Source organism: Aplysia californica, unplaced genomic scaffold (assembly GCF_000002075.1).
Source record: "Aplysia californica isolate F4 #8 unplaced genomic scaffold, AplCal3.0 scaffold00530, whole genome shotgun sequence".
NCBI classification, from domain to species: Eukaryota; Metazoa; Mollusca; class Gastropoda; order Aplysiida; family Aplysiidae; genus Aplysia; species Aplysia californica.
Genome location: NW_004797800.1, coordinates 417,159 through 441,579, shown reverse-complemented (window position 1 = coordinate 441,579; position 24,421 = coordinate 417,159). Strand labels below are relative to the sequence as shown.

At 39.4% G+C, this 24,421-nt stretch overlaps 2 protein-coding genes across 4 annotated transcripts in view; one reads left to right on the top strand and one right to left on the bottom strand.

The window, feature by feature from the left end:
• LOC101856684 (RRP12-like protein) overlaps positions 1-10,253 on the bottom strand; it is a gene marked incomplete in the record, with an annotated part of 70,156 nt that extends 59,903 nt beyond the window's left edge. Inside the window, 5 exon segments of the mRNA XM_005106389.3 lie at positions 648-756; positions 2,464-2,540; positions 3,771-3,854; positions 5,401-5,609; positions 9,947-10,253. Of these exon segments, the coding sequence (XP_005106446.2) occupies positions 648-756; positions 2,464-2,540; positions 3,771-3,854; positions 5,401-5,609; positions 9,947-10,142 (675 nt within the window).
• A 273-nt stretch (positions 10,254-10,526) lies between these two features.
• LOC101857590 (histidine protein methyltransferase 1 homolog) lies at positions 10,527-24,196 on the top strand (the record flags this gene model as incomplete). 3 transcript variants are annotated; one of them, XM_035971888.1, is given in 9 exon segments in its annotated part: positions 10,627-10,705; positions 15,000-15,052; positions 18,099-18,190; positions 18,693-18,861; positions 19,292-19,392; positions 20,768-20,842; positions 21,549-21,685; positions 23,017-23,115; positions 24,081-24,196. In XM_035971888.1, coding segments are annotated over 8 exon segments (823 nt in total), but the record flags the coding sequence as incomplete, so codon positions are not given.
• Positions 24,197-24,421: the final 225 nt, after the last annotated feature.

Genomic DNA, 24,421 nt, shown 5'->3' with positions numbered 1-24,421 from the left:
CCCCACAAGTGACAGCAGAGCGACGAGTCCGAGTATTTCTTACATTTAATTTGCACGGCGACATTGCGTTTATACTGCACAACCTGCATGCCACAAATGTTGCGTTATCAGACAACTGCTGGCAAACTTCTTGGTGGTAACGAAAGCGAAAGTAGATCTTGATTTTCTCCATCGAGCCTCGGTGTCACATACGCTTCCGCCATAGCTGCCTATTCGCGTGAAAGTGAAACGTACTCTCCGCACGGGGAAAAGCTGAATGAATATACGATCGCGACCGGCAAAATTTAACTTACTGACCACATCGGACTTGGTTTTCAAATACTCCAGTTCTGCGATACTGATACTATTTTGACAAAAGAAGGGACTTGAGATAATTAGGTTTACCCGCCCAAGCTGAATCTCGTATTTTTCGCATTCCAGGATGCATATTTTTTCATGAAAAGTTGTATTCGTGTATTTTCGGCCAAAAATCGTACTAAAATACGTAAAATCGTACTGGTTGGCATCTCCGTCTCTCGCTCAAGCGGCAGTGTACCAAGCAGTATGCCACTCGCGAGTAACGAGCGTGCTTGATAAAGCACTAGCATAAACCTACAAAATCTTTTAACCCATTCTCTTAGAAATAAATTCCACAAGAAAATACTTACTGGCTTAAGAGGAGCTAAGATTTCCTTGTTGGAAGCACAATGAGTGATTATGCCAACCAGGGTTTTTGACACTTGGGAGAACTGTTTCTGTAAGACAGCAACAGGGACCCTAAAAGAACAAAACATGTGAAAGTTAGAAAGAAAAAAGAAATAAACCACCACCAGGCACCAATCCATCTTCCCCTCCCCAAACACACTGAAAAGTTTTACCGTAAGATATGAAGAAAGTTTATGAAAGTTGTAGCTATGCAAACTTAGAGAATGCCATCAAAGGATGTTTTTTTCAAGTAATATGTTATATAAATATATGTGAGGCAGCGTGGTGAAATCAGGCGCTCGTCAAAATAATGAAACTGAAGAAACTGGCATTTTCCCGCAGGTCTGGGAATTTTTATCGACTTTTTATTTTTTGGTTCAACACCAATCATGCCTATTATAGAACACATTTCTGTGGGGATTTTACTGAAAAACAATGATTAAAGGAATAAAAGATGTAAGTTTTAGGTTTCCAGGGACTCTCAAGCCTGGGAAAAAACTAAACTTTGGCAGGTATTTTCTCGATAATTTTACTCTGAAACCAGGTGATCCCAACCTCCTTCAATCACCAATATCTTGACTTGTTTCCAAGATAACTGGATATTTTTTCAGCAAAACCAAGACAAATGGACAGACTTTAAGATGATACCAATAACTCCATATGCCGAAAAATTTACGAGCGCCTGATTCCACCACGTTGTGACACATTTGTTACAGACACCATGATGACTGACCTGACCTGACCATCAATGATTTATTTATAGAGGCACCAGCCATCCATGTCCAGGTGCTGTTTTAGCCTCTTTTTTGTCATCACAACGATGAAAAAGACACAGAATCGCCAAACACAGCAACCTTTGCCATGGAAGACTATTTCTTTGAGCTTGATAATGAAAAACCTAACGTCATTAACAATAAATGTGTACAAGCTTGGAGAAAGATATAATTTTAACAACACTCATCTTACATAATAACAAAGACTGCGGGGGAACATATGCTGTCACTGATGACTGAATCATGAGAGCAAACCTCCATCATATTGCACACCAAAATTTAGGTCAGGTTGTGACCTATCTCGATCAGCATGAGTTTAACAAAACAGTAAAGGATGGCAGGTTTTGCACATTTGCACCCTGTTCCAGTTCATGAGCAAAGCAAAGTCACTTTTAAATTTCTAGCATTGTTATTTACGATGATTCCTTCGACTCATTCATAAAAATCAACCCCTTCAAATCACATAATATGAAAATTAGGTCAGCCTGTGTGCTTTCTCATAGTACTTAGTGCGCACGAATACATTGACTATTGACACTGTAAAGGAAGGGAGACTTTGCTCATACATGTACCCTCCCACACTTAGTATTTTGTGAAATTTCCAGTTCTATTTAAATGTGAATTTGCTCTCAAACGTTGTAACGACACTTTTCGAGAAGTGACAGTGTTGTTAAGGGTTTTGGAGGCTAACAACACGGCCGGCTGAAAGATCCATATTCACATCGAGTAAAACTCGATCCAGATCTAAGGGAAACTGTAAACCCATTTTTTTCAAAACTTTGTTTCCGCACTCTATCTGACAATATAAATCAGATCTCACAAAAACACTGAAGCTATCTTTTTAAAAAAAACAAGTGGTTCAGAAATGATTTTTGTACCAAAAAATGCAATAATATGCAATTACACGAAATGCACCATAAGGTACCTTTCACCAGACACACACACACAAATGAAAATATGTAGAGCTACAACACATTTATTCAGTGCATTGTCATGCCAGTCTTACTTTTTTATGACAATGCTCAGAAGATGAGCCATGGCTGTCATTGTCTCTGTTTTTTCTGCCTCCTGTAAACTTGAGACCTGCATAGTGAAGGGGAAAAAAAGTTTTCCATAACTGAGAAACCTATTCTAGCTCAGTCAAGCGCATAAAAGATACATATTAAGGACAGTATAATCATTTCTCCAGAGAGGTTCCTGGGGCCCTGTTTGGGAGACAGGGGAGCAAAGAATAGGACCAATGTATCTGTACTGTGTCTGTCATAGAAGGAAACTAAGGTCCGTTGGAATTTTTAAGGTAGAGCGATAGTGAGAAGGACGATTGATGTGTTATAGGAAAGAAGGAGCAAACCAAACCAGAGCACCCGCCAACCATCCACTGATAAAAGCAGTCGAAAAAACTTTCTTTTAAAAAGCTGGATTTATTAACACCTCATAGAGAGTGAAAAAAAATAGCTCTGTGCGTGGATCAAACATACTGAACTAAACATATTTCAGTTCAAAAGACATTATCCCGTTTGAACATTTCTAAATTGACTAAACAAGAAAGGCACTAAATCCGATTTAAAAACAAAGGAACTCAATAACAAAACAATAGAACAGCAGACCCCACAAAAGCACAAACTGTCCCACCCAAATTCATGTGCTTAATAGAGTGAAACCAAAACTTTTGAAAAAAAAAGTGGTTTTTTTATAGTAGAGGTTTTACGCCGCCCGCAACTGCATAAGGTCATATGAGCGCCAAGGGTGGATGTCAACAGAGAAATCTTTACAGGGAATCGGGCTTACTCTGCTCACCTCTCTAGCTTCAACAGCACAAAGTCTGCTTCGACTATCAAGGCACCCCGCAAATAGCGGGTCACAAGAGTGTGACAAACATACAAAAGAAGAGGAGGAAAATGACGATAGTAAGGACTAGGAAAGAAAAAGCAGCAGTTCCCTGTTGTAGTTCAGGCACAGTTATGAGCGTGACATTGTTGAATCAGCCCATTTACAATTCTACTGTGCATAAGAACGAAAAAATGTCCCCCCTTTCGGAATGGCGTAAAGGAAGCTGAGAATGTTTCGGAGTGTTCTATGGTCTGCAGGGGTAATAATATAGTGTAAAGCGCATAGAGCCTGCTGTTGAGCGGGGACATGTGCTATACAAATGCTATTTATCATTATTATTAAAGACATTTCAGTCAGTGGCATCGCCCAGGGGGGTGTACTCCCGTAAAAATATATATTTATACACATGATGTTACAGTGTAAAGATTACATAAAATATTTCTCTGGTAGAGAGTAAATGATTCTGTAGGTCATCATACTTACCAATACAGCAAAATACTGCACATCACTCCCTTGTCCCCCTTTTTCTTTAATGACTTCAGTGATGGCAGCCAAAACAGCCAAGATCTAAAAATTAAAAGTGGCACTTTGTGTCAGTACAGATTATACATAGACATAGCTATGGGATAAACCAGAAACATATATTGCACAAAATGAAAAGGTCAAAACATATACAGTACAAAACAAACATAACAAAAAACATTAGAATAAAGAACAACGGAATACTATTAACATGATTTTTATATTGGATTAAAAAATGAATGGACAACTGATTGCAACATTCACAGTTCACTCAAATTTGATCTAAATAAATACTCCACTAATTTCTTTTTCATGACCTGATCATTATGGTCATGATAATGTTCAAATTGCACAAAATTTTTAAAATTCAAAACCTATATTTTTAAAATTATGAAGCTACTTTGTTTGAGTAAAGAGAAGCACATTGACACAAAATGGTCACTTAGTGCTGGGACAGACAGACAGAAACAACAGAGGGAAAGCAAAGAAGTACGACCTATTAGTGGCGCCCCCCAACCACCCACTAAATGAGCTACTGGATTAGCAAACATCACCAAGTTGACATAACCAGAGATAAATTATAAGTCAAATACAGAAGGAAAATCAAAAGTAAAAGTTATTTTCACACATATGTTCTTTTTTTTTTTGTCCCTTGCCCATTTCTATATTGACACCATCTGATTAATAGAAAAATGTGCATACGATAGTGTCCAATAGTGAATTATGTATAATTGTTATAACATGTAACTGTTATGTTCAAGATAATTATAGATGTTTGAGAAGGATCTGAGAGCAATGATGATTTTAGAAGTGAACGGTGGTGGTGGCGGTAAGAGATGAGGTGGGATGGTGTTTATGAATATAATTATTAAGAAGACATGCTCTGTTAGTTTGGGGTTTTTTTAAAGTTAGCATTAGTCCTATCTTCCTCTGCCCTGACAAAAGGGATGTGGGCACCCACTATCCCGTTCCCTACCGGAACAATCTTTAATGTCACTGTGAAGTTCCAAAATGGTGGGCACAGACTCTGCTAAGGTGACCTTGTTAGTATCAGCCTATTCTAGCTGGCCAAGACAAGTGAAGAGAGGACCTTAGCAGGCAGACAGTACAGTGGCAGATATGTTGAGGATTTCGTAAGGGGTTGTAGGTAGCAAGTTGACAAACCACGTTATAGACTTAATAATATACAGTACTCATACTCTACTCCCTGACCAATAACCCCATTTATTCCTTTCGAGTCTTATTTAAACATGAAGTTGCGGAGATTCCGACACAGGATCCTCGAACCCCAGTCGAGAAGGAACAATTTACACACAATAAGTTATTGTATCACCTCGCCTCAGGGGGAACGGTTTTCACATAGGCATATATATATATCTGTTTATATCGAAAACTTGCCATGTAAAAAGTCCAAACAGACTAATGTTTATGTTAATGTTAATATTTAGAGTTGATATGAGAACTACCAAGTGATTTTCCAGGCACTTCCAAATTTCAGTATTGGAAACAACTGTAGCCCAACAGCTGAACAATAGTCAACAGGAAGACAACAGAGGAGAAGGACAAAACTTAAATCTGAATGATACATTACCTCTTTCTGCATCAAAGAGTTTGAGTTAATGTATCTGTGCACTCGGTTAAAAGTCACATTTGTACATCCAGTCATGTTGGTTGCCCAGGTGTTAAATGTCTTGTGGCCAACAGACGTTGCATCGTCCTGATCAAGCCCAGCTTCAGTAAAACCGCCCATGGCTTCATTGTGTTTCTCAAGGGCTTCAAGAGTCAAACCACCTTGCTGATCTGAAACATAATTTTAGAGTACAGACCACATTACCGTGAGTCTACACAACATAACATATCATAAAGTCCTAAAGTTCACACAACATTTAAAAAATCTCAAGTTTAAGATTTCTTGTTAATTATTTATTACAGTGGTCCAAGATCTATACTTTTAACCACAAGATGATTAACATGTTAACAACAACAAAAGCACATTACATCCGAGCTAAAACACTTCAGGAAAGAGACCTCTTCAACAAATGTTCCTGTTCTTGTCTGAAGTAGGCCTATAGATGTCAAAAGAGTTGTTTTGAGACCTCTTCTTTAATCTTTTGAGAAGACAAATTCTGCATGTGTTTGTTACTCTCTTGTAACACTAACACCTCTAAATCTTCGGCACTTATATGAACTTATTGAGTTGCAAGTGCTAACTCTTTCCAAAACAAAAGATAGTTTTAGGTATGAACAGGGCGCTTTGGCGGCAATCGTAAGTGTATGCGCGGTACCGAAGCTCAATCTACTATCGCTTTCTTTACCACCCAGAAATTTGCCAGTAGCAGTCTGATTAACGCAACATTTGTAACATACAGGTTGTGCTTTACAAACGCTGTGTTGCCATGAAAATAAATCATTGTCCTGTGCTTTCACTTGCGGAAAAAAAAAGTTATGCAAGCGTCTTGTCGGGCTCGACATCATGACCGGTCAGTGAACATGTACCTTCGCATCACATTGTGAGTACCAGTGATCGTTGGGGTCACCAAAGTTCATTCAAAGTGTGCGCTGCGCGAAGTATATGGGGCTCCAGAATGGGGGAATTATTGGGTTTTTTAAAAGGTACTGTGGGGGGGGGGGGGGGGAAGGCAACATCGGATGACAAAAACTGAACTTGGAAGCAAATTTTAGTATTTAGAACTTTGATTATTATTAGAGTTTCCTGCTAGTGCTACGGAAAAGCGTGCATTGGTGCAAGCCCTGTACGGAATTGGGATCCGTCATACTCACACCTAGTAAGCCGTGTTTTTTAACCAAAAGGCCCGCGTTTCATTGGATGGGTGATAGTCAAGGATCTCCTTGGTGATAGTGCGTTTGTTTCATTGTCCTTTGTTTTAAGAGAGGTATGACCTCATCAAGTGCATACTTTTTTATTCTTTCTCTCTCTCTTCCTCTCTCTGTTTTCTGAGTCTCGTTCTCTCTCTCTCCTCGTGATAGTATTACATGTTTTGTAAACATCTATATTTTAGCTTTCTGTTCCAGATTCGCAGATTTTCAGTGTCACTGCATGTTGCTCTCCCTTAGGAAAGATGACAGGGGGTAGATTGGGATCATTTTTGGGATTACATTCCACCCGCTCACAACACACAAAAATAGCAAAGCTGTTACAGTGCACCTAGCCCAAGCGCCCCCTCCCCTACGAAACAAAATACCCGCTTACCGTGTACATAGATATTGACGCTACGTGCTCGGTTACCATGTATGTGACATTGAGACTACACGTCCGGTTACCGTGTACGTAGATATTGAGGCTACGTGCCCGGTTACCGTGTGAGTGACATTGAGACCACACGGTGAAAAAGCAAAAAGGTCAACGTTTTGAAGGGAGCACAGCAGTTACCGTGCACCTAGCTCAAGCCCCCCCCCCTCGAAACTAAATACCCGGTTATCGTGGTCGTAGATAATGAGAGGCGCCCAGATGCCGGTCACTGTGTATGTAGATATTGAGGCTACGCACCCGATTACCGCGTGTGTGACATTGAGATTACACGGTGAAAAAGGAAAAAAGTCAATGCCATGAAGGGAGCTAAGCAGTTACCGTGCGTGCACCTAGCTCAAGCGGAAGCCCCCTTCCGCACACCCCCCCCCACACACACACCCTGAAACTAAGTATACGGTTACCGTGTACGTATATATTGAGGCCACGCGCACAGTTACCGTGTATGCAGACCTGCCACTCATCCCGATTTAGTCGGGATATCCCGATTTTTTGCTCCAAATCTCAAGCATCCCGATTTTTTGTCCCAGTCTGCTGTTGTATCGGATTTTTATTAAAACGTACTCTGCCTTCTCCTTTATCGCGGGAAGCACCCGTTGAACTTTTTGTCAGTAGGAACTCAGAGCACTATTTCCCGAAATATCGATGCCGCAATTAGTAGTTGACTCGCCCTAAGTTGTGTGTGATCTTTGCCCGCACTCAGAATTCTCCGATGATAGCCTGGTAACTGTTACAATTTGGGACATACAAATAATCGATAATATTCGTAGTTCCGCTGCTACTTTCAAAACAAACCTTGTCCGAGGTCTGGTAACTGTGCGTTCACACCAAACACTCGGACGAGCGACTGTCTTTCTAACCCTTACACAATTACTAACATGTAACTGCGCTGACAAGACAAACATACGGCTGATGTCGTTGCTTTAGTCTGAACGCATATGAGGGATAAGAGATTTGTTGGTACAATTGGTCGGTCGGCCGTCGTCGTTATCCTAGAGTACTAGAAGTGGAACGACTGTCGCTCATCTGAGAGTTTTGTGTGAACTCGCAGTTAGTCGGACCCATTAATAAAATTGTTTCAATTGCGCATTCGCGTCACGTGACATGGCATCTCCGTGTGAGTTCTTTCTGCATGTCGGGGTCAACTTAAGTTCATGTATTTCGGGACTTATTGGTTGGGGTGGGGAGGGGGGGTATAGACACTTGGACTAGGAGTGCTTGACGTGATGCTTCAGGACTTACAAAAAATAATGATAACTCGCACGCACGCACGCACACACACGCGCGCCCGCAAACAAAGACACTCAGGGGGCATACAGGCCAAGTAATTTATGGACACCCCTGGAAAAATTCTAAGTCAGCTTTGGCAGTCACCTTGGTGATTTGCTGTTGATCCCGATTTTTTCTCCCTGAGATCCTGATTTTCAGGTTTCATAGAGTGGCAGGTCTGGTGTATGCGACATTGAGACCACACGGTGAAAAAGGAAAAATTAATGTCAACGTCATGAAAGGAGCAAAGCAGTAACAGTGCACCTAGCTCTAGACCCCCCCCTCCCCTACGAAACTAAATATCCGCTAACCGTGTTCGTAGATAATGAGAGGCGCCCGGTTGCCGGTTACCGTGTACGTAGATATTGAGGCTACGCGCCCGGTTATCGTGTACATGACATTGAGACTACACGTCCAGTTGCCGGTTACCGTGTACGTAGACACTGAGGCTACCGTACGTGCCCGGTTACCGTGTACGTAGACACTGAAGCTACGTGCCCGGTTACCGTGTACGTAGACACTCCGTAAGCATTATATATACATAGACACTTCCCTCTTTCTTTGGTTGGTGCCATGTGGTTGGATTACTTACTTAGATGTACTCATGTGATTGGAGGGGTATCCTGGTCTGACGTAAAACAAGATGGGCGCCTTAGGCCTACCTAAAAACAGTTTGCATCTTTCTACGTTTAATCGCATGTGCGCTAGATCTAGATCTAGACGGCTCCGGATGGCAATTAGATCTAGATCTTGGTCTAGATTCTAGATCTAGTAGGCCAGAAATTAGGACCCATTCAACATTGTATTGTAGGCCTGTGATGTAAAGGGACATGACTCTTATCTTTGGCCACCTCTATTCTCACCCGGGGTGAGAATAGTGCAGGCGGGTCTTGTGGCTATTCTCACCCGGTGCGCGTGTCAACAAATTTTGCGTTCACCCTAAACCACAGAATTCTACACTGTGATAAGAGAAAAATTGTAGAATTCTGTGCTGTGAACAAACGTTCCATTACAACTGTACTTGTAGCCTACTAAAAGCGTACAATTTTGTCTGTGGGCAGGGGAGAGAGAGAGAGTGAGAGAGAGAACAAAACAAAATGGCGACCCGCGTAGTTCGGCTCGATTCGAAAAGTTAAATAGCCGTAGCATCTTTGTAGACAACCAAATTAATTTACTTTTGTGTTTTAACATCATTTTTTAACTTTGTTTTGGTCAATTTGATCGTCCACACCGATAGACAGTATTCAGAAAGAGACAGAGAGATCTAGTAGGCCAGAAATTAGGACCCATTCAACATTGTATTGTAGGCCTGTGATGTCAAGGGACATGACTCTTATCTTTACTGTGGGGACAAGATAATTAAGGGGAGTGGCACGCCCTTCATGACGTCAAGGGTCCGGCGCGAAATAGGCAGACATCGTCTGAGAGACTCATTGAGATATTCAGTCGAACTCAGGACCACGACGAGGCAACACTTATCTTGGACGGGGGCCCCCTGACAGATCCGACTCATCGGACCGACAGGTAACTTTACCTAACAAAACTTAGATCTAGATTCTAGATCTATAATTAAGGTGAAATACATGGGCAGACTCATTACCTGGATTTGAACCTTTTCCAAACGACCCAAACGTTGACCCCGAGCTTGATAATCCGCCACTGAACGTTTGTGATCTTCTTGCAGCTTCCCTGAATTTCTTAGTAGTCGGGTTGCTCGAAGCACTTTTTGGAAGTTTCTTTTTGTGTGTCATTTTGCCCTTACTTTTCGGGGCAGGTGCCTTCGGTCGAGCTTTCATGACTGCTTAAATAAATTCTAATTTGTTCAAACACGGCGTACACTTCGATTTTCAACCACAGCCTTCCTATGTCCAACTGCTCCTGTTGACTGTCAACACGTGCCGTCCATGTTTACGAACGAAACGAAATTCGCTGCACCGCTGCAGTTAATATTTTTTAATCACAGTTTTAGATCTCAAGTGCATATTCAGCAAGTCAATATTAGGCTTAGGTCTAGGTATTTACAGAGGATAACAAAAACTCAAAATATATTCAATTTATCAAAATTATTTTTTTCACATTTATTGTCAACCATTCAGAGTTTATGTGATGAAAATAGACGTAACTTTCGGTCAGAAGCTAGATGAAAATATACATTATTTCAATCCTTGGGAGTACAGCTTTTTAAATTTTGCACCGGAAGTCTGATGAATACAAAAGTAAAAGTAGAATAAGCCTAGAAGACAATGTAAACACATTTTCATTGAATTTTCAAAGATGTCGTTTGCTTTCAATTTCGAAGACCCAAATAGTGAATGCTCCGTCGAGGGCTCGCTGCGTGTTGAAAATGCTCATAAAAAAGGTGATGGAGATGCATTGTAACAGTACACGGTCCTCCTTAATATTTCTGGGTGATCTTATACTTTTTAGCCTTTAGCCTTTAGCTTTAAGGCAATTAAGGGTGATCTTGTAGTTCCGTTCGTTTTAAGTCCACGATCCATTTGTTTACATCCAGAGAAGAAATCCAGAAGTCTTGATGACCAAATACTATTTGAAATAGGCTGCACAAAGAGCAGGGATGCAATCTAACTGCAAAGCATCAAATTAGGGTAAAATTCAGGGGGGCATGCCCCCCCTGAACCCCCCCACCACCATATCTTTTTTAGGTCAGGGTCAGGGGGGGCAAGCCCCCCTGCAACCCCCCTACTCTTGACTTTAACGAACGAAACTACAAAATCGCCGCTTTAAGTTTAACTTTAGCACGTTAAATTCTTCAATTGATTTTATTCCCTTTTCTGTAAGGAGCGACCACTTTAATAAAACATGATCTATCTAGATCTATAATCTAGATATCTAGATCTAATCAAGATTATACTTACTGGCTTCCAAAATCACAATGGAAGACCGAAAACCACTGTTATACCATCTGTTCATGACAAATTTACGGTAGTTTGCGCATTTTTAGGCCCAGTTCAAAGTTTTGAAGGTCTGAGTGGAGTCGGGGAGGTAGACTGGGAATTTAACGTGCTATTTTAAAGTTATAAGCATAATGTCACTACAGTAGTCTGTAGTACTTTAGTAAAGTCACTTCACCGAGTGACGTGGTGACAGTGACAAGTGATGCTGATGTCAATTACCATCGAGTTAATTTGCGGTACTCTAAGGTATTGAATAAAAGAGGGAGGGCGGACAAGTGGTCAAAAATTAATGGTACTAGTTAAGAATGTGGGTCCCGTTTGGGGATAAGTTTTGACTCCACCGACAATTACTTCTGGCTCTAAGTCTTAGAAGTGATTACTTTTTGATGTGCTAGCCGATGGAAAGATTGCCTATCAAACCTAATTGCAAAACAAATTATTGTCAAATTCTTGGGGTCTCACTTGCCAAACGCGCATTGTCATGGCAATCGCAAATCACGATTTTTGGGGGAGGGTTGGGGCTGTTTGTCGAGGGACAGGGGACGGCTGTGGCTGTGCGAGTCATCGTGCCTACCTGATCAGCTACACCGTTCATAAATATGTATTGATGATATTGAAATCAGATCAACAAAGTTTTTAGGTATTATTGATGAAAGGTGTAATTGGCAAGACCATATTAGTTCTGTTAAAAATAAATATAATAGAAGTGTATGGTACGTACTGCGATTGTGCTAAAAGCTAGATCCTTACTTTCGAACATAAAACCTTAAATTTTAAATCTTTACCAGACATTGTTTTTGCCTTGAATTTAAACTATGTTCAACTATTTTTTTGTTTTTGTAAAGTGTTTTACGGCACTCGCAACTGCATACGGTCATATGAGCGCGCGGGACACACCTAAGATTTTCAGTTTTGATTTTTGCCCAGGTGGCGGCCGAAGCCTACTCTTATCGATTTTAGACCACCAAGGGATCTTTGACATGCGCAACTTGCACACGGGCCCTCCGAGATTTTTCGCCCTTGTCTGAAAAGGCTAGGTGTAGATCTTTCCTACCAAAAGATCAGGGGTGTGGCAGAAAGACAGCAGTAAGGAGAGCCGAGGAGTAGCAGTAGAAAGGCTTGCAGAAAGAATCAGGAGCTCAGAGGAGGGGGCAAAGGAGGTGAGGGGGTGGGGGCAGAAAGTGGAAATGAAAGCAGACAACAGAACATTGCTAGAGAGCAGGAAAGGAGGTGAAAGGAGACGATTTTAGAGAAGAAAATTTTTTGGTCGTTACCCGGATTCGAACCCGGGACCTTTGAATGAGAGGCCAACACCTTAACCTCGAGGCCACGAGAGCCCCTATATTCAACTATGGAACAGTTTGGACGAAGATTTAACGAAAAAAGCTTTAGGCTGATCCTTCAATACTCTACTTGAAGAGATAGGCCTATATAATAAGCGAAGTCATTTCGTCCCACACAATTGGGGTGTGACAAAATGACTGGCTACCAAATTTTAGTAAGCTTAAAGTTAACTGAGACAACTTTTCCCATTTAGGAACAAACCAGTTTCATAAGAAAATATAAACCAATATGTACAAATGTTTTTAAAATGCACAGAAAATTGAGGTAGCCAACCGGGTACCAGTACTAATACTGAGGGTTGCCTAATTTGCCATTTTTTGAAAAAAAGAAGTTTTATTCAGATATATCTAGATTCTATTTTAGTAGATATAACTATGATTATAATGTTTCACATGATCATCGGTCGTGGCAAACTGGACATAATAAACGGGGGGTATGGAATAAGGATCCGGGGGGGGGGGGGGGGGCCTAAAGAACTGAAAATTAATCTACTGGGGGGGGGGGGGGCGCTTGTTGGACACCTTAGAGTAAGAAGTTGCTGAAAAGATTGGCGTCTCCGCTCGGACACAGGACAATAAGAGTTAAAATCTTGGTCCATTGATGCAGATAGACTCTGTGGTAATTGACGTCAGCCTCAGCTGTCATCACGTCACTCTGTTGCAGTTGACGCTACCGTATTGTTTTACTTTCCCTCCCGTCTCACACTCTACTCTAGTTAAAGTTAGCTGGACTATTTTAACTAGTTATTAAATTGGCTGATGTTATTGTTAGGGGACCATACGCCCCCCTAGTGTTTGGCACTAGGTGGTCGTACGCACCCCAAGTGCTTGGCGCTAGAGGACGGTACGCCCTCATGGGGCTATTCTTAGGTGACCGTAAGCCCCCCCAAGTATTGGCGCAATGGGACGTACGCCCTCCTTGTGCTTAAAGGCTTGGTGACCATACGCAGAATTGCATGCATCTGGACTTTGACTTTGAAAAGATACTGGAGGAAAACGATTAGTTTAACGAAGCTCCTGGCTTTAGGAGTTAATACTAGATTTAAGAGAATGTTTAAAATGTCTGAATACGATTGTGGGATGCGAATCTAGGTGAAAGTGTTGATGTTTGGGTTCGTATCTATCCTATCTTATCAAATAAATTTACATGTATCTCTAAAGTGCCTTTACAATTGTGCAACTGCAGCAGAAGATTGTTAAGTGTACTATCAGTCTTGGTAGTGCATGAAATCTTGATGAAGGTGTACTGCTACCGACTATGTCTTTTTTTAGTTAGGTAGGACAATTTTTGATAAAAGTTTAATTGTAGGCCTACAAGATCTACGATGTACTAGTGTACTCTTTGAGGGTGTGTTACCCCTTTCAAAAATCAATTTCAACCCAATATGTTTTGTAATCAAATAGTATTTTGTCTTGCTGTTGGGTATCTACATGAGACTCCCCTTTCATTCTTTGCCATTCTGTGCTTACAATAGCTGAAAAGGAAAAGTAAGGAAAATTCTGCCGGGGGCAGGGGTCCAGGGGGCGAAGCCCCCGAAGAAATTGAAATTTAGTACTTTTAGAGGGTTGAAAATGGCATTTATGATTTGGGAGCCTATTTGAAAAGAATACCAACAGCCCATAACACCTATTTTGTTCATCAAGATTAATTATCGCTCACATTCAAAGTAGAGTATACTTAATTAAATGGCTCAAGTTGACCTATCAGTGTGAGTTGTTAAAACTGAGGGAGGGCCGGAAACAAACTCTTATTACGCTGAAGTTACAAATGACTTCAAAATACGGTCAAGGGGGCGTACGGATGATAATATTGATGTGCTGAACACAAATTATATCAACTTAATCTCCATTGCTAAATAATTGTTAGTTTTTAAAATATTTGATCATTGTTAATCGAATTACAGTCGAACCAGTGTAAGACGCTACCCATTGTCAAGGAGAAAAGGGGCCTCATAAGACAGGTCGCTGTCTTAGGCAGGACTGATCAAGATAAAGAAAGCAAACCCTTCCTTTCTGAGGTCGCCACATTGTTGTCATTGTTATTGTTATATATAGTTGTTGCTTTCGCTGGGGGGGGGGGGGGGTTCTTCTTTTTATTTAGTTTGTTGCTAATTTTTTACAAGGGTGACAATAGAACGAAATGTGTCAGACCAGGAGGACCGGTTGCTTTTTATGGTAAAACAAACACGTGGGTCACCACCACTCGGAGAACGGGCGACACTTTTGTCACAAGTTCATGTTGACGTCCATTGTTACTTTGTGACAGACTGGGTAAACAGTGATCACTCGTCTCAGTTACGTTTTGTGTATGAGTTGTGGGCGGGGCTTGTGGGTTATGAGGGATCACACGCTTAACTCACCAGCAGCTGAAAATTTGTTACCTATTGGTCAACAGTGGGAGGAGCCTATGCAACATGATCAGTTGGAGGGACTACCTAACAACGACAGGTGATTGGATTATGACGGCTCGCCCACAACGCCAGGAGCCAATGCATGATTTATGAAAAAACGTAATGGAGTCCCTAAGACGGGGGTTATTGTTTAGTGTGATAGGTGTTGTGTGTTAAAATATGGTGGCCGCGTTGGACAGGTGCCCGTTTCACACAGTTAAATTATATATAAAAAACGCAAGGGGGGGGGAATGGAAAGTGGCCGTTTGTACAGGTGGCCGTCATGGCGGGTTTGACTGTAGTTCTATATCACACTAAACCTAATTGCGTTGTAATTTCTGCGCCTTGGCCCAATCGGGCAGGGGGTTTCAGGTGGTTTGACCCCATCCAAAGCAGTGCATTGTGTGGGAATGAAAGTAAAAATTTACCATATTTCCAAACTGTGATACTTTCTAAGACTTTTGCTTCATTTTTTGTGATCCAATACCAATATTATCGTTCTGTCTTGTTAATTTCAATTCTTTTACAGTAGTCTCCGCCTAAACGCATGCCATACAAAAGCACGCTCCGCTCACACGCACGCTTTCATCATCTGACTGGTTTTTTACTTTATAATTTAGACGTACAAACGCACGGTCACTCATTCTAAACACACGCTCAGATCTGCGAAACACGCTAACAGATAAAGCTTGACTAAGGGAAATTTTCACTACGACTGCTGTACGATCTGCATAGCTAGCCTAGAAAACGGATATTTGGTGAGACTGCCCCTTATGCTGAACAAAGAGAGTGATGGACAGCGTTATCACATCCAACTTTCCACTGACACATAGGTCCTCGACTGGTTGGTGAAATGTTCGGGGGTTGGGGGACTGAAACGTTATTTGATTGGTCACTGGAAATGCATCTCTTTGAGAGAAGGTTTCTGACTGGTGTTTGAGTGACTGCGTGTTAACTAATGTTTAGTTAGACCGAAGCCTATGATGCACAACGCGCGAGAATGCTCGTTCATGAATTTACGGTCGGGGATGGTCGCTTGGATAGCCACGTGGCTTGCCGGTCGTCTCTATGACTATCACAATTTCTTTTTAGGCTATCTGTTCCCGACTTTTTATGGCGCATTCATTGCTTCAAGTCTGTCTTTCTGCGGCCCAAAGTGACCCCCACCCCCAAGGGAGGTCACTAGAATATCAAGGCCATGAGATGACTGCGTCCCTTCCTCCCTATGCAAAGGTTCATGTAAATGCACGCTTCGTATAAACACATGCTACGGAGCCATCCCGAGCACCGTGCGTTTAAGCGGAGACTACTGTATACAGTTAAGTAATTTAATGTAACACAAGTTCCGATAATCAATCGCCTCAATCAGGACAGAAAAGCGATCATTTTCATCTATAGCCATAGACTACTGTAACCGCCCCCTCTTTTTTTAAATAATAATAATGAGATGGGGAAACCACTGAGATTTGAGGTATGTGTGTGTGTGTGTGCCAAAAAAAAAGGTACCAAAAGTTGGATTTTAACCATTTTGAGTTAAGGGTTGTACCTAATAGAACATTCAATGCTGAGCACAGTGGTTTTTGAATTTCCAATATATCTCAAGTAGATTTTTGAGATATTGCACATTTTGCGAGGTAGGGTATAAAGATCTAATTTTGAGAAAATTAGCTTTTAAGTTTAGAACACAACTTTAAAAAAGCAATGATTCAATTGTTTCTAATGTATTTTTACTCAAATTTCATTTCCAATTCAATGTTCAGTTGACACCAATATCGTGAATAGAATTCAATGGTAAAACATAGCGGGAAAGAGAAAATGTGCTTCAAGAATAGATTTTAAAACCTTTTAAAAGCAGTTTTCATTATCTTTTTAAAACATACCCTACCCTCAAAATAATTCAAAATAAAATATTTAGAAGTCAAATCAATGAGAACTCTTTTAACGCATTGTTAAAAAATGGTGGAACTATCATTCTTTAAATATAAATTGAAACACATTTTTGTCAAAAAAGTAATTTTTTATCATTATCAGCCTGTAGCTCAAAATGGTCTGCGGCGACTTTTGGTACCTTTCTTTAGGTACGCACGCTTATTATAATTTGTTTAATCTAGACCTACATAACAGGATAAGCCTTTGTCACATAGGCTGAATCTTGACTTCACAGTTGTTTTCGTTATCTACGTTTAGAACACTGTTGCTTGTAAATTGTGAAGGAATCAGAAAAGGATATAGGGTTAGGCATGTGATGTGTGGCAACGTCATAACAAGACTAATTAATAGCTATCATTGTGATTCACTCTCAGCTATGAGATACAGGGGTCGTTTTTCTTTTGTTCTCTCTTCACGATTTCCACACTTTGTTAATCTGTTGATACAGAAACAAAAAGGTCTTACTCAACATTGCAATACCAGGTGCCCGTTAGCGGGATTGAGTCAATTTATGGCAGCTTCAGTGCTCACCCCCTTGTTGTGTCAAATCTGACAAGAATAGAAAACTTCGACTGATGTGTGTGTTGCTATTTTATCCAAAACTTACTGTTCAGAAACCCATTTCTTTCCATAAATGGCTTCAAGTGCTGACTACCACATATTGCGGTTGCTGTGTTGAGAGGTTCTTGATTCCTGCAGACATGGGGGGGGGGGGGGGGGGGATGTAATAGCTTTCTAAATATTAGTATTGATCCTTTACAAATCTACATTTTCCAATACCACATTCTGCACAGGCAAACAAAAAATAATGACCCTGACCTTGTGGACTGGTAGATTACAAGCCTTATGATTTGCAGTAAACATCTGATTGTTCATTTCATAGCCTTGAAAAACTATGTTGTTTTTTTTTAAAGTCACATCAGTCACAATCGAATTCGGTCGTATTGTGCCACAATGGTAGCTTTTGCCCCTCCATGAATAAAATCTGGCCAGCCCCAACTCAATTCGACTGAATTGGATTAGCCGTGCGCACTTGCCATATGGTTTCCTTGGTGTGTTTTTTCTCATTCATTTACCCTGAATAGGAAATTCAACCTTTAGGTTTTTTTAATGTGTCAAAGTCAAAAGTAATAAAATTTTACGTATACTTTTTGTGTGTTCCTTTTTTTTCACAGACCAAGAAAGTCTCTCAGATCATGGCAGCCAGACTAAAAGGAAACCCACGGTTGAAATGAAAGAGTTTTATGGGGAGGAAATTGTTAAAAAGGTATAATTGTTTTTAAATTTTGCAATGAGTTTTTGTTTGAAATTTTTAAAGAGAATAGAATTCTGGCAAACAGGATGACATTGATCCATTCAGAGGGAAAAAAGAGTTTGTGTCCGTCGGTAAGTTGTCATTTTTCTTTTGTTTATGGTGAAATGGAGGAAGACCAGAACTGGACTATCAAAAAAGTAATTAACTTGAAAGTCTTATAATTAATTGTACATCCCTCAGTCAATTATTTCATTCAGTCTCGCAGCTTTTTATTTTTAATTATACTTTTCAGAGATGTCACAATCAGGAAAGCGCTTGTCCCTCTAAAAGAAAACCCAATTCTAGTTATAAAACATTGTCAAAATTTCTGTTTCGTTTATAAATTTGAATCTTTTACTACTTGAAATACTTATTTAGAGTCTGTTTTGGCAATGGTAATGATCTTTGAGTATTCATGTCAGTCCCAGCGATAGCCAGGACCGACTGTACACAACTCTGGTAATTTATTTCACAGCTAACCCTGAAGTCACTTGAATTTGGTGACTGCATGCTCAGAATTGTTGACACCAGTTGCCTGGAACAGATGGTTCTTAATGACAAAGAACTACAGAAACTTTTGGACACTTCTCATGTCTTACAGGCTGTTTGCTCCCATAGTGATCTTGTCTCTGGCTCCTATGAAGGTAATATTATATTTTAAATGGAGGTGAATATGACCTTGTGTTTCTAATGTCGTTCGATTACTGTCATGTAATAAAGGGAAAACTTTATGTTATGCTGTAGTGGGTAAGTTCCCTGAATTCCGCTCTTGATGTAAAGTGAACACTGTATAATCTAAAAATATAAATCTTTTAATTATTGTATTGGATTCAACTTGATGCTCAGGTGTGAAGATGTTGATATATATATATATAATATAATATATATACATACAGTGTGTGTATTGGCAAGTTTGAAAAAAATATGTATTACAATGTATTTTGTAATCTGCTCATGATTACTGTTACAACCTCATTGCAGAAGGAAAAAAGTAATTTTTCGTTGTGTTATAATGTCTTTACTACATGATGCACCTGAATTTTTCACTCCACATTCTTTCTTCATTTGTTTCAGGAGGTTTAAAGATATGGGAGTGTGCCTTTGATCTCACAGAGTTTTTAAGTACAAAACTGCAAGGATTGTCCCTTGGCATAAAAGATAAATCAGTGCTAGAAGTAAGCCTTGTTTTGAAAGTTGTTGTCTTTTCATCTGATCGACCATGGTCATTGCCAGAGAGCTGTTTGAATGCAACAGGCAAACAAATTCAGTTTATGGCACTGTTAACCTCATGTTCAGTGAATTTGTCATATCTGATGTTCAATTTCTCTGAGTCAATGATTTAGGTGTAAGCAAAATCAAACAAACATAATTTTAGATACAACAGTTCTTCGGTAATATCCAGCGTTAATTCCTTTATTGCATCAAGTCCTATACTTTGTGCCAGTTTTGGCTTCTTTAATTGAATGTAGTTTAGTTGTGTATGAGTTTTATTTTCCAAATACCATTAGGCATGTGTAAGACTTATTATTATTAGACTGCAGCAAGATCTTATTTTAAATATACTGGACATACCATAATGTCCTGTCAAATGAAAAATTCTTAAAACTTGTTGAGTCATTCTCTCAAAAGAGAGGAGAAATTTCTCACTATGCTTGTTGACAAGTGCATTTTCCCTCACAAGATTAGTACATTGGTAATCAAGAGTGTGAAATCAGAAATTACCTGGGAGGGAAAAAGTGCACAATGAAGCATCATTAGTGCTACTTGTAGGTCGGAGGTAATTACTACATTTTAAAAAGCACCTTCATTTCTCATAAAAACAGTTTAATAACCCGTAGAGAAAACTCAAAAGGCAATGATGTACTTGTGTAATACCTCAAGAGGCCAAGACAGCAAGATACACGTTTTGGCACCTCAGACCTTCCCACAGTCATTGTCTCTATCTCTGTTCACTGCATGAGAATAGTATTTATGACAGTAGCACACACTAAACTTGTACACCTCTGCTGTTCATCTAAGCCCTTGAAACTTTTGACCTGCTGTCCACAGTGAAAGAAGACTTTAGATTGTTCGTACAAAATGACTCTGTGTGTCTGGTACATCATCACAAAGTAAAATATACATGTACATGTTTCAGATGTGGGATCCACATTTAGGCACATCATCAGATGCTTAGACATATCAGATTGGAATGTTTGCAGGCAAAATATTTTATTGGTTCGGAGGCTAATGATTTTAATGGGAATTCCTTTTCCTTTCTGTGAGTCCAATATTTCTTTGACTCTAATTAACAAATACAAGGTCACTGTACCACTAAGTCTAGCAACATTAAGTCATTCCATGTTATCAGTCAGATTGTATCTTGTCTAATGTCAATTTCTGGCAAAATATTAATTTTTTATATATTATTTATTTTTTATCATGAAGATCAATGTTGTTTTGATTATTTATTTTTTCACAGAATTTTTCTAAATCAATCTACCCATAGTGACAAAGAACAATTCATTAAATCAAAGGAACAATCACATGTTTCCAATTGTTTTGTTTCAGCTTGGCTGTGGAGCTGGATTGCCAGCTTTGTTCTGTCTGAAAAGTGGTGCAAAACAAGTGCATTTTCAAGACTATGTAAGCAGTTAGTGTTTCTGTATGTAGTTCTCTAGAGTTTTGTCACATACAGTGATAATTTATCCTTTACGTTTCTTCACTGTAAATGACTTTCAGGAGGCACATGTGTGACCTTTTTGCCTATGCAATATAGTCTAAGGTATTTTGTAGGGTTTGGTTCAGTTATAAAGTGGAATGTCCTTCTCTTAGCTATTTTTTGGTCTCTTAGAAGTAGAAGGTGAAGCATTTGACCCCATGGGGAAAAAAGGAGAGAGGAGGAAAACTCAGCAGAGGAGAACTTCAAAGCAAATCACTTCGTGCTGGTGTTCAGTAGATCTATTTATTATGCCCTAACACAATTGGACATGGTAAGACTTCCTCATAACCTTTTAAGAAGGAAAATGGTAAATGAATTTAATTGGGCCTATATTCTCATGTTCTGTTTAATGCTTTATAATTATTTGCTGTTTTAGTTGAAGCGAGTCTTAAATATTAACGTCATTATGTACATTCAAAATAAAATCTTTTTTTTTAATACTCACTGTGAAGATTATTACTTACTGATAGATGAATACCAATACTAATCTCATCAGATTCAACTCTATCAACAACACTACCAACTTGAAGCTGTCTAACAGGTCCTGAAAGGCTGAATAACAAGTAGAAATGTTTCTGTGTGGTGGTACTCTAATAAATTCATAATTTTTTCTGTACACATTTTGAGCAGAATGAAGAAGTCCTCAAACTGCTGACGTGTGTCAATGTGAGACTGAGCACAGAGAATACTGACCTTGAGGAACGGTGCAGATACTTTGCTGGAGACTGGTCTTCATTTTCTGATTTGTCTGACAGAGAAAAGTTGAAGTTAGTGTTTGTAAGGGTAAAGAAGTTGTGCACTCCTTAATTATTACCCAGTGCTGTTCACTGTCTTGTAAAAAGATCTATAAGTTTATGATTTGCTCTATAGTAGGGACAAAATGTTTGTTTTTGTTCAGTTTCTTTATACAATGACTCCTGAATTTGAAATTTTTATTTAACTTAATGGCAACCATATTATATTAAATTATTCTCTGCATTCCTACATGATTCAAGACAGAGAATTACCCAGGTGTCACGTTAATATTTGTATCTTGATTTTGACAGTAAGGTGGGTTGTTCTTTTTACTTTATCAACAATGTGCAATGCAGTCGACTGCGGATGAGTCAATGTCGTCTGGGGAATGAAATAGAGATCAACTTCTCTGAAGTTCAACTTGACCGTTGAGACCTCAAAACCAAGGGACATAACAAGATCTTTTTCCCTGCTCATAATTTGAATTCTAAATCTAGTAAGCAACTGTGGTAAAAATGGTGACGACAGGAAAGTTTACCGAGCAATATTTGTTCATTCCTTCAGCTGAGTATTTATTTTTATTCGAAGTTTTACTATATTGTTCATGGCCTTGCCGTGTACCATTTCCTTTGGCCTTCAGGGGAGAGGAAGCAACAACGGGCGTGGTTATTGCGACGTAGTGTCAAACACATGCACGCCCTCTCTTGCTCTCCCTTCACTGTTTCATTAAGATAATATGTAAGCCTATTATGGCTGCTTGATCAGCTCTACAATATAATTGTTCTTTTACTTTAAGTTTCTCTTGTGTCAAAACTGCTGTGAAGCATCTGACATTACACGGAGGGGGTGGGGGGGGAAACAATTCAACCTTTGCATACTTGCAGTTGGAGGTAAAAAAAGCACTTCAACTCATACATTTTTAAAGTTATGCTGAACTGAACTTAACCACTTGACTTGAACAAATGTAAAGAACTAGAGGGGCTGGAACCTGACAAAAAGATCAACTTAACTGATGATCAATTCAAGCAAGTTCACCAAAAGTAGGGTCGACTGTAATTGTGTTCATGAATTTATTTGAAAATGTTTTACTGACTGTTTTCATGTTATTGTATCACACCTCTCTTATCCAGTCTTTTTGTTGTTTTTTTCTTTTGGTAGTGAACTGTTTTAAGAGAGAATGTAGACTTCTTATAACTGATGGAGATTGTGTTTCTGTAGAGCAGTATTTTATTGGCTTCTCTGTTGATGGGATTTTTACAACAATACTTTAGACTGCTTTAAGTCAGGGCTGTCTAGTATTTTCAAATAATTTTTATCATACATTAATGTATGAATGCTATCTTTGTAATCTTCTCATTTTCAGATATGACATCATTCTCACAGCTGAAACCATCTACAATGAGGAAAATTACTCAAAACTTCATGCTTTGTTTGATGCTGTGCTCAAAGAAAATGGTTTCATGTATCCTTATTTAAGTGGGTGGTTGGCGGGTGCTCTGGTGTGGTTTGCTTCTTCTTTCCTGTCAAACATGTAGGCTATCGTCTTTATCTCCCCTCCTTCTTTTTTTTGTTTGTTATTTTCTTGTAACACCTCTAATCTTCGGCACTTATGTGACCTTATTCTTTTGCAAGTGCTGTAAAACTATTACTAAAACTAATCTTTATTTTAAATTCCAATGAAGAAAAGCTGCATGGTACACCTGAAGATATTTTGGATAGACAGCAGTGTTTTACTATTTTGTTTCACATCCATCCTCCCCTTTGAAAAGCATTATACAGGCAAGTAACAAGGATACCAATAATGCCCATGGAATGGGGAAAAAATAGGAAAGCAAAGATGAAAGTGAAACACAATGGATATATATTTAAAACATGAATATAATGTAAATGTATATGACATGATTATTATTGTCTAAAATACATCAGTGCACTTTTGCAATGTAAAGGGCGTGAGTATAAGTCATGTCTTCATGTTACGTAACACTGATAATTATGACAGGGATAGTTGAATTGCTCAATGCCCTTAGAGTCCATTGTGAATCACATGTTGAATTAGTTAGTCGAAACTACAGAAAAAAACGCTGGGGGGAGGGGGGGGTTCCTAGAGGTCCCTCCAGTCTTACCATTATTGCAGTTGGTGGGGAGCAAATCAGATCACAAGCTTTTATAAATCATACGGTTTTTTGTAAATTATAATCTTTCTTAGTTTCTTTTCATTTTGTCTTACTTGTCTTACTTTTCCTGGGCAACAACTTCATTGCACACCGGACAGGTCCATAAGTGCTCAGTTCCTCTCAGCACTAAAGCCCACAGGGTATCCATACTAATTGTTTCAGTGGCTGTTTTCATTTAGTGATGCTCTGTAATAGGTCTTCATAGTTTTTCTCATTGTCCTACTCAACACTTTTCCTTAGCTTTGTTTCACAGACTTCTTGCTGCAAAATCGTATTATTTTGGAGTTGGAGGGAGTATTGAAGGGTTCCTGGAATATGTTGGCAGTATGGGCATGTTCTCGTCAGAGACTGTGCATACTGTTGCTAAAGGTAATGTTGTTTTCTTAATTTTGTGATACAATAACCATTTATAATAGGCGTTTACTTTACTTTTTGATTGTCTACAAATTTGATTTGACCTTTAGGGAGGTACATGTACAGCAATGAAACTGAAATCCGTTTCTTTAACCTGATCATCAGTACAGTTTTTGTTCTGTTTTACTGGAAAAACAAAAAACACCTTCCTCCACGCCACGTTCTCTCTCTCTCTCTCTC